Source organism: Dipteris shenzhenensis, chromosome 8 (genome assembly GCF_047967505.1).
Source record: "Dipteris shenzhenensis isolate YYH24624 ecotype China chromosome 8, Dip_SZ_1.0, whole genome shotgun sequence".
In the NCBI taxonomy this organism is placed as follows: domain Eukaryota; kingdom Viridiplantae; phylum Streptophyta; class Polypodiopsida; order Gleicheniales; family Dipteridaceae; genus Dipteris; species Dipteris shenzhenensis.
This window is the reverse complement of record NC_141603.1, coordinates 53,373,124-53,389,561: the sequence shown is the minus strand read 5'-3', so window position 1 is coordinate 53,389,561 and position 16,438 is coordinate 53,373,124. Positions and strand designations below refer to the sequence as shown.

At 37.7% G+C, this 16,438-nt stretch overlaps 1 protein-coding gene across 1 annotated transcript in view; it reads left to right on the top strand.

The window, feature by feature from the left end:
• Positions 1-9,371: 9,371 nt before the first annotated feature.
• LOC147899674 (syntaxin-22-like) overlaps positions 9,372-16,438 on the top strand; it is a 39,682-nt gene continuing 32,615 nt past the window's right edge. The window contains exon 1 of the mRNA XM_087377972.1: positions 9,372-9,587. Within this exon, the coding sequence (XP_087234098.1) occupies positions 9,397-9,587 (191 nt within the window). The 5' untranslated portion in view covers positions 9,372-9,396. The remainder of the gene's footprint in view (positions 9,588-16,438) is intronic.

Sequence of the window (16,438 nt, the reverse complement as noted above, 5' to 3'; positions counted from 1 at the left end):
ATGGAATACATTTCGTGTCTATATAAGCACGCATGTCATTGTTGTCGACAAATATTGCTCTGCCATCTTTTTTGTACGCATAGGTGATCGAATGGATTTCTCCATAGATGATGTGGATACTGATAGTGGAGCCTTTGTAAAAGGTTTGCACCTTGGCTTCCATTTCAATCGTACTTCTTTACTTCTGCATTTCTTCTGCTAATTTGATGGCTGTTGGGTTCAGGGCTTGCTAAAGTTTGCCCGGATGCAGTATTAGGAGGAGAAACTCCTTCCTTAGCCAAACGAAGTGTTGCTATTGTGATTTTGGGAATGCAGTCGAAGCCACATGAGCCTATGTAAGGTACGTGATGCAACGATGCGTTTTCATTTGCTTTGTAACATATTGATTTTGTGATGTGCTTGTTCAAATCATGTGAACTTTTTCTCTGGGGCATTGTTCTTGTTTTTGTTTGTTTCTCTTTGTACTAGGTACATCGAGCCTTTGCTCGCCTTCTGCATGCATGCCTATCGCATTTCTATGGCCTCCCTTGCACCTTCCTGTCCTTTCCTCTCCCTCTTCCCTTTGTACTCAACTCTTTTGCGTTAGAGAAACAACTCCGTTTTCTGCACCTTCTTATCTTTTCCTCCCTCCTCTCTCTATCGTACTCACTGATGCGTCAGTGCTAAGTAACTCCCCTGCACCTTCCCATCATCTCCTGCCTCTAATCCTGCTCATCCTGAACTCTATTGAATGTGAACCCAAGCATTGCATATCACGCATGCAAGAGTTCCTTGGATTGTGCTTGCTTGCACCAAATTCGGTTTGAATATTGGACTGTATTATTGTAGTAAAAAAAATTCGCTGTGAAAATAGTGACACGCAGAGAAACTACCGTGAATTTTTAATTGCCTTACAATATTAATTTTTCGAAGCTACCTTTCAAGGTAAATATTAGAATATTCACTTTACATTGGTTTACAAAGGTAGGATTCACTGTACTTTTCAGCAGCATCTCTAATCTTCTAATATTTTCATCACTTGAACTGTATTTAATAATGCGATACTGTTTAATATTTGGCTGTAAAATTGCAGAAAACAAATATGATAGTTTAGTATTAGTTAATGATTTTAGAAACAATTTTTCCTTTAGGTGGTAAAAGATGATAGAAGAAGTTTATGCATGTTTTGTTTTCATATTGCATGTGTTTATATTTTGTTGAAGCTTTCAACCTTAACTAAATTAAATAGGATTTGTATAGGCACTCTTGTTGCCTCTGTTTGCTCTTACGCCGAGAAATTAACATCCCCACCTAGTCCAAGGTCAACACCCTTTGTCATCAGTAGCCCAAGTAGACCCCCAGAAGAGAATTTGGTGAAAAACTCACCTATCAAGAAGAATCCATGGCGTCCTTGGAAGCATTCTTTCCTTGAAGTGGCACAAGAGGCATATGCTCAAGGTGATTTCAAAACTTTATTGGAATTTATTATTTATTTTTGAATGCTGTTTATTATTATTATTTTTTAAATATCAGTGAAGCAGCTAGTACGTGAAAACCCGGAGTATGTTAAATTTAAGTCTACCATAACATCCCATGTTGAACGTAAACATGTTCGTAAGAAATCAAAGAGTGAAGAACCAAAACTTGTGCCATCCCAAAAAGGCATAAAAGATGTGATTATTATTTATTAATGCTCTATTATATTGACATTGAAATTGGGATTACTATGACAACTACATTGGCATCAAAATATTGATTCTCTCTCTTTCATTGTATATTTTTTCATTTGGTGTTTATGTTATGGTTTGGGTCATTTGTGATATAAATCTTATTAAATATTTAAATGTAACAATTTTTTTTTAAAACACTCTTGCCTTTGCAGTTTAATTTGTGCATGATATTATGATAGAGTTTCAATTGTATAACTATTTTCAATTAGATTAAAATTGCAAGGATTTCATACTCTTATGATATTATTATTTTTTGAAATGAAGTTGTTTTAAATAGAGTATAGCTTACTTTCGTTCCATTTGTACCTTGCAGATAGCAAGCAAACAATTGATTTGCAAAGAGGAAATTGATGAGGTCAACTCTTACAATGCCCCTAATCATTCTAAGAATTTGCATGCACCACCCCATAATTTCTCTTCTATTGCTAAAGCCATAGTACCATCAAAGGAGAACTTTGTAGGAGGGGGAAACTCTTTAGTGCAACTTAGCATAACTCAAATTTCGGATTGCACTCCTCATAGATTTGTGTTTGAGGGAAAGTTACTTTGTAAATATGGCACTTACAAAGTAGCAAATCCAAAGTATCCAACATTCTTGAAGGATGGTTGTTCTCACATAGACACCTTGCTCATTCCCTCCACTTACATTCATCAATTTGTAAATTTCTTACAAGTTGGAGAATTTTATAGAATAGAAGGTGCCAGTGTTGTAGTGAAAGGACCTACAGAAGGAGGAACTTCTAGATTCTCCTTGCTTGTCGATGCAACAACATGCATCATTAGAGGTGAGCCTTTTGAGGGAAATCTACGTTTGCTACCCGACCATACTGTATGCACATACGTCTCGCAGATGGTAGAGAATATAAACTTTGGCAAATTGAGTATTTCACATGTCATGGGTACAATTGCAATTGTGATAATCAAAGTGGCAAACGAAGAAGGCATGGCAGACTAGATTACTGTTGTTGACGGCCCAAGAGAGATGAAGATAGAGCTACAGTAAATAAGACTTGTTAATGTTATCTTTACTACTCCAACTTTCTCTTTCAATCTTTTTTTGTAGTTGTCATTTGTCAATGAAAGAAAACCCACATTGACTCAACTCGTGCAAGAGTTCAATGACAAAGATGTGGTTATGTACATCTTAAAGAACATTTCATTCCTCAAGGCAAAAAACACAATTTGTGTGTTTGACTTCACTATTTTGGCTGAGGTTCCTGATGGCACAACCAAACATGGCTTGCAACTAGCTTTTACTAGTCAAGTTTCTCGACTAGGCTATGGCACAAAGGTACATATTTTACATCTACCCTCTTAATGCTAGTGACCCAACAATTGAGTACTAACACATTCTTTCACAAGTGCAGGCATTTGGGATTTTGTTCTTCACGAATGTCAATGCAGATCTTGTGGAGCATGTTTGTGAGACTTGTGGAGGATTTTGTGTAAGTAGAGATCCACTTCACCCATATTGTATTCTTGCCAAGGCCCTCAAAATGTCGAATGAGTTCCAAGTTTGACAGGAGATATAGTGCAATGCAATCGAGAGCAAGTTCCAGTTCATGTTGGAGGCCCTTACGTGGACATCATATTGTCATTAGGTGTTCCTTTTCTACAAATGTATGAAGAAGATCTTATGATGGCATGCAGCAAGCTCAAAGCTACAAAACCTAGTGGAAGCTTCACTATCAATAACTCTGGCTTTGTAATTGCATTTGATCCTAATGCATAATCTTTTCATTTGTTTCTATAAAGTACTCCTACAGCTCTCGATTTAATTGAAGGATATTCTTATTTCTCTACTTTTGAGTCGATTCAATAAAAAATTACATTTGCTTGTGACAATGAATATCGAAGTACTTCTTCATAAAAGACAATTTGAAAAAGATGAAGCTTTTAACTTAGCATATTCCTTCAACACAAATGTCATTCTTTGTCTTTTGAAAAATTTTCCAAGCCTTACCTATGAACAAATATTGAAGGTTTTGTTTGAGAACATTATTTCAAAATTTGAAAATTTAGGTGGTCCATGGTATATCTTCCAAACAATGTGCAAGAAATCATTGTTGACAATAGATGAAGTTCAAAATTTAGTCCAAAGATCTTCAACTTCACTTACAATGATTGTTGATATTCTTAAAAGATTCAACATTATGATTGGTACATCATTTGCCTTGCTATTTTATAATGGAGTTAATATCAAAAATAAATTATCAATACAATCTAGGAAATGAAATAGTAGGCATACTTTGTTATTAGATCCATTAAGTAATATTTATACAATAACTCCACTAATTTGTTTGGAAAATAAACGAACATTCAAAACATGGAATGACAAAGATGTAAATAAACTAGAAGAAATATTGTTGCAAAATCATTATCTCTTAGCAAAAGAAGTAGCTACATTGTTTTTGCAAACATTTGAACAAACATCTTATTCAATGCAAGGAGTTCTAAACAAAATATACAAAATGCAAAAAAATGTTCTTCACCCAAATGCAAATTTAGATCCATCAAACTTACTCAAAAAAGATGAACCATCTCAAAAACCAAATTCTACAAGAAAAAGAAAGAGAACTATAAATATATATCAAGAACAATATTGGAAGAAAATATCGGATACTCCATCATTTGTTGTGGATCACTCAATTTTTTGTCCAAATTGAAAAAACTCAAAGGCCAAAAAGCAATATTTTTACAAACCAATGGTCTTACATTATCAACAATAAAATCTTAAAATAACTACTTATGTTCTATTTGTAAGAGAGATGTCAACAAAAACAAGATGCCATTACTAAATAAGACAAGCTTACAAATGGCTACTAAAATACCTTCCACCAACAAACTAAATGAAGTAGAAGTACGTTTAGTTTCCATTCGAATACCATTTGCACAAATACATGAGCTTTCCTATGAGGGACAATATGGTCTGCATGGAAGTGTTGTGAATGTGTTTGCAGATGTTGATAGAGCCCAAAAAGTATTGCCAAGGTTCATAGGGGACAATGACACGGTAGTTGTGGAAATAAAACGGAAGTTATCATACAAACATAGCTACATGAGTGGTATAGTACGTCCAACATTGACTATGCTTGCATTAACTAATCTATTAGACCTGCCACTCGATAAAGAAAATGATGTGAAAGTAAATCCTCTTTGGGAAAGTCATATTAAAAACATTCAACAACAAGAAGAACCATCGTAACAAAATATTGAAGAGCACATGCAAATTGACGAAGATGATTATGCAACAAACACCCTTGTTCATGGCATATATGCAAGCCAACAAGTTGTGGATTTCAAAGATCAAACTATTGTGGTTGCTCCTTCTGAAGGCTTCCCCCCCTAAGTATTTTTAAAGACAAATATTGTGAAGAATTAGCACACCCCAAACTTTTCTTTGGATAAAAAAGAAACTATGCTATTTCAGAACGCACTTCATACGAAACCATTGCTACTTGGGAATTATTAAATGTAGATCGTTGATTTGCAATGTCCATAGACAACCTCTTCTTCAAAACAATGAAAATATTGGTACGACAAATTCTTTCTTCATCTTGGGTTCGAATGCGAAAAGCACAAAGGGTAGAACATTGCAAGTCAAAGATGCTCTCTTGGATACTAACATTAAAAAGCTTCTTCAATCAAATATAGGATTTCGTGACTTCACACATCTAAGAACTTCTATTGATTACAAGCACCATCGTTAAAAAAATGTATTTGCAAGGTTAAGACAATTAGGGCCACCATGTTTCTTCATAACACTATCTACTGTAGAGAAGCTTTGGGGACCACTTCTACAATGTTTAAGAAAACTATCTTCATCACAAGAATCCACAAATTCAAACTCGAATATAGAAATGCGTAATTTGATAAGATCAGATCCAATCACAACCGCAAAATACTACGTGCACAAATTTCAAGCTTTTAAAACATTATTAAGAAAAGATGACACAATACTAGGAAAAGTAAACGACTTCTTCTTTGTAACAGAGTTCCAAAATAGAGGCAGCCTACGTGATCATGGACTCTTGTGGGTACAAAATTCTCCCGATTCAAACCATGACATTGAAACTTTTGTTGATAAATACATCTCTACAAATATCATATGACACACATAAACATCGAAAAACTTGCTTCAAGAAGAAAACTAAATGTAGATTTGGATTTCCACATTTGCTTATGAAGAAGACACAAATCTTGGAGCCTTTGCAAGACGATATTGATAAAAAAACTCTCAAAAAATTTTGAAAATCTTCTACTCAAAGAAACAACATTAACACTTGATTACTCATCTTTTCTGCATGCATTAAATATGACAGAAGCAGACTACATTCATTCAATTCAATCATCTATTTCCCAACCAACATTACTGTTAAAAAGAGAACCAAAAGACATTTACACAAATAACTTCAACCCATCAATGTAAAAGTTATGGGTAGCAAATATTGATATTCAATTCATCCTAAATCCACATGGAGTAGCAACATTTTGCACATCATATATAACCAAAATAGCACTCATGCAAAGCATTGCTTCTAACTCTCCAACAAACGGATGTATTCGTAGAGTGGGAAATGCAATCCTAAATACTCAACATATTAGTTCTCAACGAGCTGTTTACTTGGGACTTTCTTTACCATTATCATCATCCATTAGACAATTTCAATATATCAACACAAATCCACCAGACAAGCATACTTACCTACTAAAACGTCGAGAACAACTAGAGAAAATGCATCTTGAAAATACAAACATCTTCTTTGATGACATTATGACAAAATATTTAAAACGTACAAGCAACCTTCACAACATATGTTTAGCAACATATACAAGTCATTACACAATTGCGAATTCAAATACAAAAAAAAGAAAAAGACATAAAATCATCTGCTTCAACAACTAGCCTTCACAATGATCCTGAAAATCACTATAGAGAGAAATGTATCCTATTTCTTCCATATCACAATATTGAACTTGCACTTGATGAAAGTAATGAAACATGGCATGACATGTTTCAAAACAATAAACACATCATCAACAAAAATGAAGAGACGTTTATCAAACTCATTCCAAAGTTTCCCACAAACTCAAGTAATACATCAACAACATTATCTTCAACATCAACACACATTCAAAAACATCAACACATACAACATTGGAATAGAAATGCCCAAAAATGTAAAAGCAAATCAACATTTAGACAAGTCTTTGCCAAAGTACTCCACGTTATCTAACCATGAATATTACTACAATTTAAGATTACTAAACAATGAATGACATTTGCTTCTCCACGACATCATGCTTAAAAAAAGATGTCATTCGCAAAAGCGAAATCATCTGTTTTTGATAGGAAATGCAGGCACAGGTAAAACATTCACACTACTACTCATAGTACAAGCTCTTTTACGCCACTACTCACACAACCAATCAATAAACATTGAGCTTCCAAAGGTATTGTTGCTTGCCTATACAGGCAAATCAGCTTTCAACATTGGAGGCACAACCATCCATACTACCCTTCATTTACCATTGATGGTATCTCATTACATAAGCCTCTCGGTTGGAAAATTGCAAGAACTATCTCAACTATACGAAGAACTAGAACTTGCAGTGTTTGATGAGGTTTCATTTATTAGGCACAGTACACTTGTGGTTGCAGATATGCGCTTCCGCGAAATTAAACACAACCACCTACAACCTTTTGGAGGAATTGATGTTATTTTTTGTGGAGATTTGTGCCAAGCAAGTCCAACAAAAGACTCATGGATATTCATGGATCAATCATCAAATACAAGATCAATGTCATCATTTTGGACAGAAAATGTCCTTCTCTATGAATTAACAAAGCCAATGCGGCAAAAAGACAATACATACATAGACATACTAAATTGCATTAGAATTGGGGAACACACAATTGAAGACATCTCATATCTCAACAATAGATACTTTTGTCAACCATTAAAAAAAGAAGATATTCCCTACTTATTCTACGCAAATGCTTCAAAAGATGCACACAATGAAGAAATCTTCTCATTACTTAAGAAGAATCCACACATCTTCAAAGCAATGGACAAAAGACATAAAACATGTAGCAAAACAATAAACATTCCTACATCTCCAAAGAACACATATGGATTGCACCACATATTGAACCTAAAACCAGGAATGATTATAGAAATTTGTTCTGAAAATTTGGACATTGGTGATGGTTTGGTGAATGGAGTAGATGGAATATTCAAACAATCCAAGATTGACCAACACATCATTTGGATACGATTTAATAATATTCATATTGGGAGAAAAACACGGTTCAACAACAAAAACCTATACACCGAGAAGATCCACACATCATTTGGATACGATTTAATAATATTAACATTGGGAGAAAAACACAGTTCAACAACAAAAACCTATACACCGAGAAGATTCCTCCACAATGGACACCAATATTCCAAATTACAAGGGAATTTCAAATTGGAAAAAATAATTTAAAATACTATTACTAGATGGCAATTTCCACTACAACCAGCAGCAGCAAGGACAATTCATCGTTCACAAGGACTATCAATGGACTATCTTGCATTTGATCCTTCCTTCATCAAGGCACATGGTCTTACATACAGATCACTTGCACGGGTTCGTGATTCGAAAAATCTATTTCTCATCAATCCACTTGAGCCTAAGCACATAAAAATAGATAAGAACATTGTAAAAGAGAGAGAACACTTGAGATCACTTTGAAAATGGATTCCACAACAAATTAACCACTCTATAAACAAACCCACACAAATGACACTGCAATCTTTGAATACTAGAACATTATCTTTGCACTATGAAGACATTGTTGCCGACAAAAGCCTAATGAGCACCACAATCTTGTGCCTCCAAGAACTTCATTGCCAAAATAATAATTCAGTCTCCCTAGAAAATTTCACAACTTTGCAAAACAACATTGGAGTTGGAATAGCAATATGTTATAAAAGTAATGTACAATTGCAAATGCAGGATTATATTACAAAAAAAAGGTGTGAGTGTTTATTGACAATATTCAAAACATATTAAGGTTCAAGTTTTGCAATCATTAATGTTTATAAACACCCTTTCTCACCACAATCAACACTCCTTAATATATGATTTTGAGATTAAAATAAAATTTTCCAACTACAATCTTAGGAGACTTCAATATTCATTGTGACAACTCTTCAATTTCATCACAACTTCATAAATTCACGACAAAAAACAATTTCATACAATTAATAAAAGAACCAACAACTATTCATGGTTCCACAATTGACCACATATGGAAAAACACAGACCATAACAACACAACATATGGAACAAACTTCATATACTGGTCAGACCACTCCCTTCTATATACAAACATAAATTAAATTCGGCAAGCCTATTGAATGTAATTCACCTTGTTACTCATGCGCTTTTGCCTTTAAAAATTTCATAAAATACTAGTTGCGTGCGTGGGGTGGCAAAGTTGTTTATAGTACATTGGGCTATTAAAAGCACGAAGGAAGTAGATTGGGCTATGAAAAGCACCAAAAGCACGAGGATGATCTCAATAATAAAGAGCGAATTAACTTTTTTCGTTATACGCGGGTATATATACTAGCACTATACAAGCATTGATAAAAAATTCAAGGATCGTGGAGCCCTTGGGACTTCTTTGGAGATGAGTTTCCAGGACCTGGAGGCTTGTTCGCCTTTCCCCGTGCAGCGGCAAGATTTGCTCCATAGCAAGCAAGACCCCAGTCAGGTTGTCGCGGCGGGGATTTTCCAGATCAACACCTCCCTTTCCACCTTCAAGCGCTTCGTCAACACCCTTGGGACTCCCAAAGACACGCCCGAAATTCGTGAAAACCTGTGAGTTGTAGTCTTTTTTTCCCCTTTCACACACAAACTATTAGCAGGAGCACAAAACTTGGCTCCCACAATGGGGAGCGCATACGCTTGGCACGAAGAACAATCCCCTTCCCTTCCGAGCCGAATGTCAGCTTGTGCTGGAAGACGATGGAATTCCTAATCTCCCATGTAGCCAAGAAGGTGGCAGCCCGCAAATAGGGCCCACACGCCGCTAAAGTTGATGGGAGCTTCACAGTCTCACCCAGCAAGGGAATCGTCCACTGGCACCAATTCGAAACCTGGCCATCAATCCTGACAGCCAGCTCTACCTTAAGCCACAATTTTCTGACGATTGGACAGTTTCAGAAAAGATGCCCGGGCTCCTCCAGGGCCTTTCCGCACAGGCACAGCCCGGATGGATCTGCAGCCTCTTGGCCAGCTTGCTCCGAACCGGCAGCCTAGGTTGTAACAGCAACCTCTTATAAATACTCCTGGCCGAAAGTCTACGCAAGGGGTCCTTACTGAGAAGCCACCGTGAGTCGCAGCAATGCGATTTTTTTTTTGCAAAAATTTGGCAGCATTGTAATTTGAGGGCTAAGACTCTGGATACCCTCAAGGACAGCTTGGATGAGGTCCGATTCAGGTGGAACTGGCTCTGCAGGTCCTCCAGCCTCCACCAATCGGCCTTACTCTTGTTCCAAAGATCTTCCCAGGTCCTGATACAGATTTCTGGCTCTAGTCAGATCATGCCAGCTAAAAGCCTCTCCCCTGCTGCGAGCAGAGGCCCAAATCCACCAGATGCATTCTGTAGCAAAAATAATTTGAACCGGACACTCATGGAGATGGCCAAATCACACCATTTCAGGCATGGTATGGCAGCACTTGGTTGCTTAGCTCATGCACATGGGGTGCAGGAGCTACGTAGCAAGCTGGATGATGCATATTTGTGGGCTACAGCAAGGAAAGCAAGGGCTTCCGTCTCTACAATCCTACCACATGGAGGATTTTTGTCAGTAGGGACATGACTTTTAGTGAAGATTCTGTTCAGCCCATTGCTGAATTTAAAACACAGCAGGCCAAGGAAATTCATGATGTCTTTGAGGGGTTTTTACCCATTAGTATTGGTCATGGTAATTTACCTGCTGAAAATCAGGATTAAAATGGCAATTGGAACTAAGTGGGTCTTTAAGCTTAAACGCAAACCTGATGGTAGGTACAAGGCCTGGCTACAGCAAGGAAAGCAAGGGCTTCCGTCTCTACAATCCTACCACATGGAGGATTTTTGTCAGTAGGGACGTGATTTTTAGTGAAGATTCTGTTCAGCCCATTGCTGAATTTAAAACACAGCAGGCCAAGGAAATTCATGATGTCTTTGAGGGGTTTTTACCCATTGGTATTGATCATGGTAATTTACCTGCTGAAAATCAGGATTAAAATGGCAATTGGAACTAAGTGGGTCTTTAAGCTTAAACGCAAACCTGATGGTAGGTACAAGGCCTGGCTGGTTGCAAAGGGTTATACCGAACAAAAGGGCATAGATTATGACGAGACCTTTCCCACATCCAGGATGACCACCATTTTGCAACAGGACTGCTCCTAACTAACAGTAAACACTACTAAGTTTAGTAGAATTTGCAGGAGAGTTAAGTAGTGTAGTACCTTATGTTTAGGAAAAGGGAAGGAGAGGAAGATCATGGGCTGGATCTTCAACAGGGACTTGTGAAGGGCTGCACAAGGACAGGAGGAGGTCAATCCTTTTTAGAATTCAGCTGAGTATTGAACTCTTGCTGTATATTCTATTTCAGTAATGAAGTACAAGTCATGAATGTCTTGCCAAGTACAACTAGAGCCCTTACATAGGTATGGAGGGTAGTACAAATCAGTATTGCTTATGGGATTACCTCCTAGGATGCCACGTGGCAACTTATGGTATCCCCTAAAAAAAGAAGAAAACACTTACAAGCGAATAAAGGCCTTTCTACTAACTTTTAGCCTAAGTAAAAAGTAACCCTCTGTTACAATCCTCCCTCCTCAAATAGAAATTTGTCCTCAAATTTGAAAAGGCTGTAACCTGGACATACAATGCTCCTTGTAGACCTGAACAGCTCAATTATGGTCATATCAACTGAACAATGAAGTTTCTCAGTCAAACACCTCCCTGTAGGCATGCTGATCTATAAATGGCATATAATATTCCCAAGAAATCAAGCAATTGGGTGGAAGAGCTATGCTGTCCAATATAACAGATCTGATCATATAATCCAGTGTGAGACATGCTGATCTGAGAAAGGATAGTGAATGCTGGCTGCAGCATGTCCATATATGCTATATAGCAAGAGAAAATCAAATCTGCTCATAAAGACTCAATTTTGGCCATAGAATTCAGCTAAGCAATTGAGGGTACTGCTCCTCAATTGTAGATGGCTGCCAAGAAGACTCCTCATCAGGTAGACCTCTCCATTTGATAAGATATTCCATGTAGGACTTGTTCCTCAACACATGATCTCTAAATCCAAGGATCTTCTCAGGTATATACTCAATTTGGCCCTCTTCATCCATAGGAGGTAGCTCTTCCCCATAACTCGCTCCTTAGGCCCCAAATACTTCTTGAGCAGTGATACATGGAATACTTTGTGTATTCTAGAGGATGGTGGGAGCTCCAATTCATAAGCCACTTCCCCAACTTTCCTCAAAACCTTGTAAGGTCCATAATACCTATGAGCAAGTTTAACATTGGTATTACCTTTCAAAAAAGCATGCCTAGACTTATGTAATCTGAGAAATACATAATTCCCTTCTTCAAAATTAAGATCTCTCCTATGCTTGTCAGCATAATCCTTCATCCTTGCTTGGGCCCTTACCATATTATCTTTACATTGCTGTAATAGAGCAGTCATGTGAGCCAAATCATCCTTGGCTTGCTGGCTTGTCAATGCTTGATCAATAATGGTTGATGGAACATGAGCTTTATAGCCAAACATGGCTTCAAAAGGGCTCATACCAATTGAAGTATGCTTGGTGGTATTATAACAAAATTCAGCTAGATGCAACCATTGATCCCACGATGCTTGGGTCTCAAAGCAAAAATGCCTTAGATACTCTTCCAACCAGCGGTTAACCCTCTCTGTTTGCCCATTAGTTTGAGGGTGATTTGCTGTACTTGGGGTAAGAAGTGTTCCCATGGAACTGAAAAGCTCTTGCCAAAAATGCCCCATGAACTTAGCATCACGATCACTCACAATCTCCTGAGGAAGTCCATGTAATTTAAACACATTCTCCTGAATTGCTTAGCCACCTTGGAAGCTGTAAATTGGGTCTTAGTAGGAATGAAGTGGGCAGCTTTAGTAAGTCTATCAACAACCACAAAGATACTGTTCCAACCCTTAGAGGTCACTGGTAGACCTGTAATGAAGTCCATGCTGATATGTGTCCATTTACCTTGAGGTATAGGTAGAGGTTGTAGTAGACCAGCTGGCCTCAAATTCAACTCCCTGTTTTGTTGACAGGGCTTACAGCTTTGAACATAAGCAAGAACATCCTTCCAAAGCCCCTTCCAGTAAAAACTCTGTTGTACCTTATCATACGTCTTGTTGACGCCTATATGCCCAGCGATAGGAGATGAGTCAAATTCGTGCAAGGTTAGCAGCTTATAGGAGGAATTTTCAGTAAGAAATTTTCTATCATTATACCACAAGAGCCCATTGTGCAACTTGAAATTGGGATATTGTTGACTGTCAGGATCTTGCAAGTCTTGGAACATAGCAGCTGCTTGAGGATCATTGAGATACTCTTCTTGAATGCCATGGATCCAATCTTTATAAACCTTAGTAATAGATGATAAAGTACAAGCCCATATCCTGGAAAGAGAATCTGCCACAATATTTTCTTTGCCCATCTTGTAATCTATGTCAAAGTCATAGTTTTGCACAATGGATAGCCATCTCTTTGCTTGGGTGATAAAGAAGACTGAGATAGAAAATATCTGAGAGTCTTATGATCAGTCTTGACCTTGAAATGGCTGCCATAAATGTAGTGGTGCCACTTTTTGATTGCATGAAGTATTGCCAACATCTCTTGGTCATAAATGTGGAAACTTGACTCTTTGTCATCCAATTTCCAACTTTGAAAGGCAATAACTCCATGACTCTGCTTTAGGACAGCTCCAATGCCCCTTCCACTAGCATCAGCCTCAATTATAAAAGGTTGAGAGAAATCAGGACATACCAAGATAGGCGCTGAAGTTAATGCCTCCTTTAATGCTTCAAAGCTCTTATTGGCACTGTCAGACCATTGGAAAGCATTCTTTTTGAGAAGATTAGTGAGAGGAGCTGCCAATTTGGCAAAATGCCTTATAAACCTTCTATAAAATGATGCTAGACCAAGGAACCCTCTCAGCTGGGTGATATTATGAGGTATAGGCCAATCCTTTACACACTCTACCTTGCTGGGATCCACCTTAATGCTACTACTGCTGACAATATGGCCCAAATATTCCACTTCTTCAGCCATGAAAGTGCATTTACTTGATTTGGCATACAACTGGTGTGCCCTCAATACTTCCAATACTTGCTGGACATGCAATAAATGCTCTTCTTTCGTTTTGCTGTAGATCAGTATATCATCAAAGAATACCAATACAAATTTATAGAGGAAAGGCTGCAATACCTTGTTCATTAGGGCCTGGAAAGTTATAGGTGCATTGGTTAGGCCAAATGCCATCACTTTGAATTGATAAAGCCCACGTTTTGTCCTGAAGGCAGTTTTATGTTCATCTCCCTCCTTCATTCTTATTTGATGATAGCCTGACCTTAAGTCAATCTTTGTGAAGTACTTTGCCCCTCTAAGCTCATCCAGTAGATCATCAATTCTAGGGATAGGAAACCTATTCTTAACTGTCATTTTGTTCAAATCCCTGTAATCAATACACATATAAATGAGCCATCCTTTTTCTTAACCAATAACACGGGAGAGGCAAAGGGTGACTGACTGTGTGTAATAAATTCCTTGTCAAGGAGTTCCTTTATTTGCCTTGCCACTTCTTCCCTTTCAGCTCTAGAAAGTCTATATGGAGCTTTGTTGATTGGCTTAGATCCTGGCTCCAACACAATTGCATGATCCACATCTCTCATGGGAGGGAGATGGTTGGGAAGATCAGCAAATACATCAGAGTATTGCTGTAATAGGGACTGAATGTCTTTATCCTCCACCAACAACCCATTACCCTCTTGAGACTTGGTCAATTGAATAGCATAGACTCCACAAACACTTTTGAGGTCTTTGGCCATTCTTCTTGCAGAAATTAAGGACAATTTAGGAGATTGGTGACCCATCAAAGTGATGTGCTTACCTTCATGCATAAACTTCATATATAGCCTGTCAAGGTCCATAGAGAATTCTCCCAAGGTTCTCAACCATTTACAACCGAGGACAATGTCAATAGGTCCCATTTCCAAGACAAATAGATCTCCCTGAAAAGTATAGTCTTGAGAAAGTTGCACTTGAGCAGCCTGACAATATTGCTTACTATGGGAATGCTGACCTTTAGCCACCTCAACTTTGATCCCACGATCCAAAGTGGATGGGCATAACTTCACTATTTGAAGTGTCTTTGCATTAATGAAGTTATGAGTGCTCCCACTGTCAACCAAAATATGGACTGGTCTGTTATTGAATGTTCCTTTTAACCTAAGGATTTGAGAGCCCTTGCAGACCATAAAAACATCAGGAGATATGCTGTACACAACTGATTGTGTATCCCAATACACTTCATCATCATTCACAGCATCATTTCCATCAGAATTTCCGATCTCATCCTCATATCCTTCAACAACTTCAATGTTCCATTGTCTAGATCTATTTGAGCACCTTGGCAAACTATCATCCATAAGTACGGTATCAAACATGAACAACCCACCTGGATCAAAGGGAAAGGTGGTCCCCCCTTTGGAACTATGATCCTCATCATCATCAAGGCCTTTATTCGCACAGTCCTGATATTCATGAAATTTAGATTCTGCTGCAGAAGTATTAGGAGATAAATCCTCATCAATCTCTAGAATCAAGCTCAACTTTGCTCCTGTTTTTGCTTTGCACACATTCCTATGTTCAGGGGTCCACTTCTCACCACAAAGGTAGCATAAATTCTTCTTCTTCCCGTCATCAATAATTGCTTGAGATAACTGCTTAACCAACTTGTTTCTTTTATCACTCAGATCATCCTTTGGATTGGGTTTAAAGGATGACTTTACATCTGTAGCCTTGTAAGCCTTAGGTTGTCCTATGCCACTGCCATACACTGTGGGGAACCTAGAAATAGACGAAGTTATAGTAGGTGCAGGAAGTTTGCTTTCATCATTGGAAACCCCTTTGACCATAGGCTTAGTTCCAAAGTGACCAATACCCAAAGTCTTCTCCTTCCCATCGTATTTGGGTTCATAAAGCTCTGCCAATTGCATGGCCTCTTTAAGAGAATTGGGCTTTTGAGCTGCAACATCTGAAGCAATACTAGGGTGCAGACCATGGATGAACTTGAGCATTCTAACTCTTTCATCAATACCATGAACAAATAGAGCCAATTTTCAAAACTGTTTGATATAAATTTTCACTGATCCTTGCTGAGTAAGATCATACCACTTACAAATATATTGATCCCTAGTAAAAGGAGATATAAAAGTTTTAAGCATTTAAGCCTTCAATTCATTCCAAGCATTAAAAGTTAACCCTTCTTGTTGTAGATGCCTCCACCAAGAGTGTGCATAATCTTCCAGATGAAGAACAACAAATCTGATTTTACCTTGATCACCCTTTGGATATAGAAGGAAGTAGTCATCCATCGTGGTGAGCCATTCCTCCAATTCCTCAGGAGAGGTAGA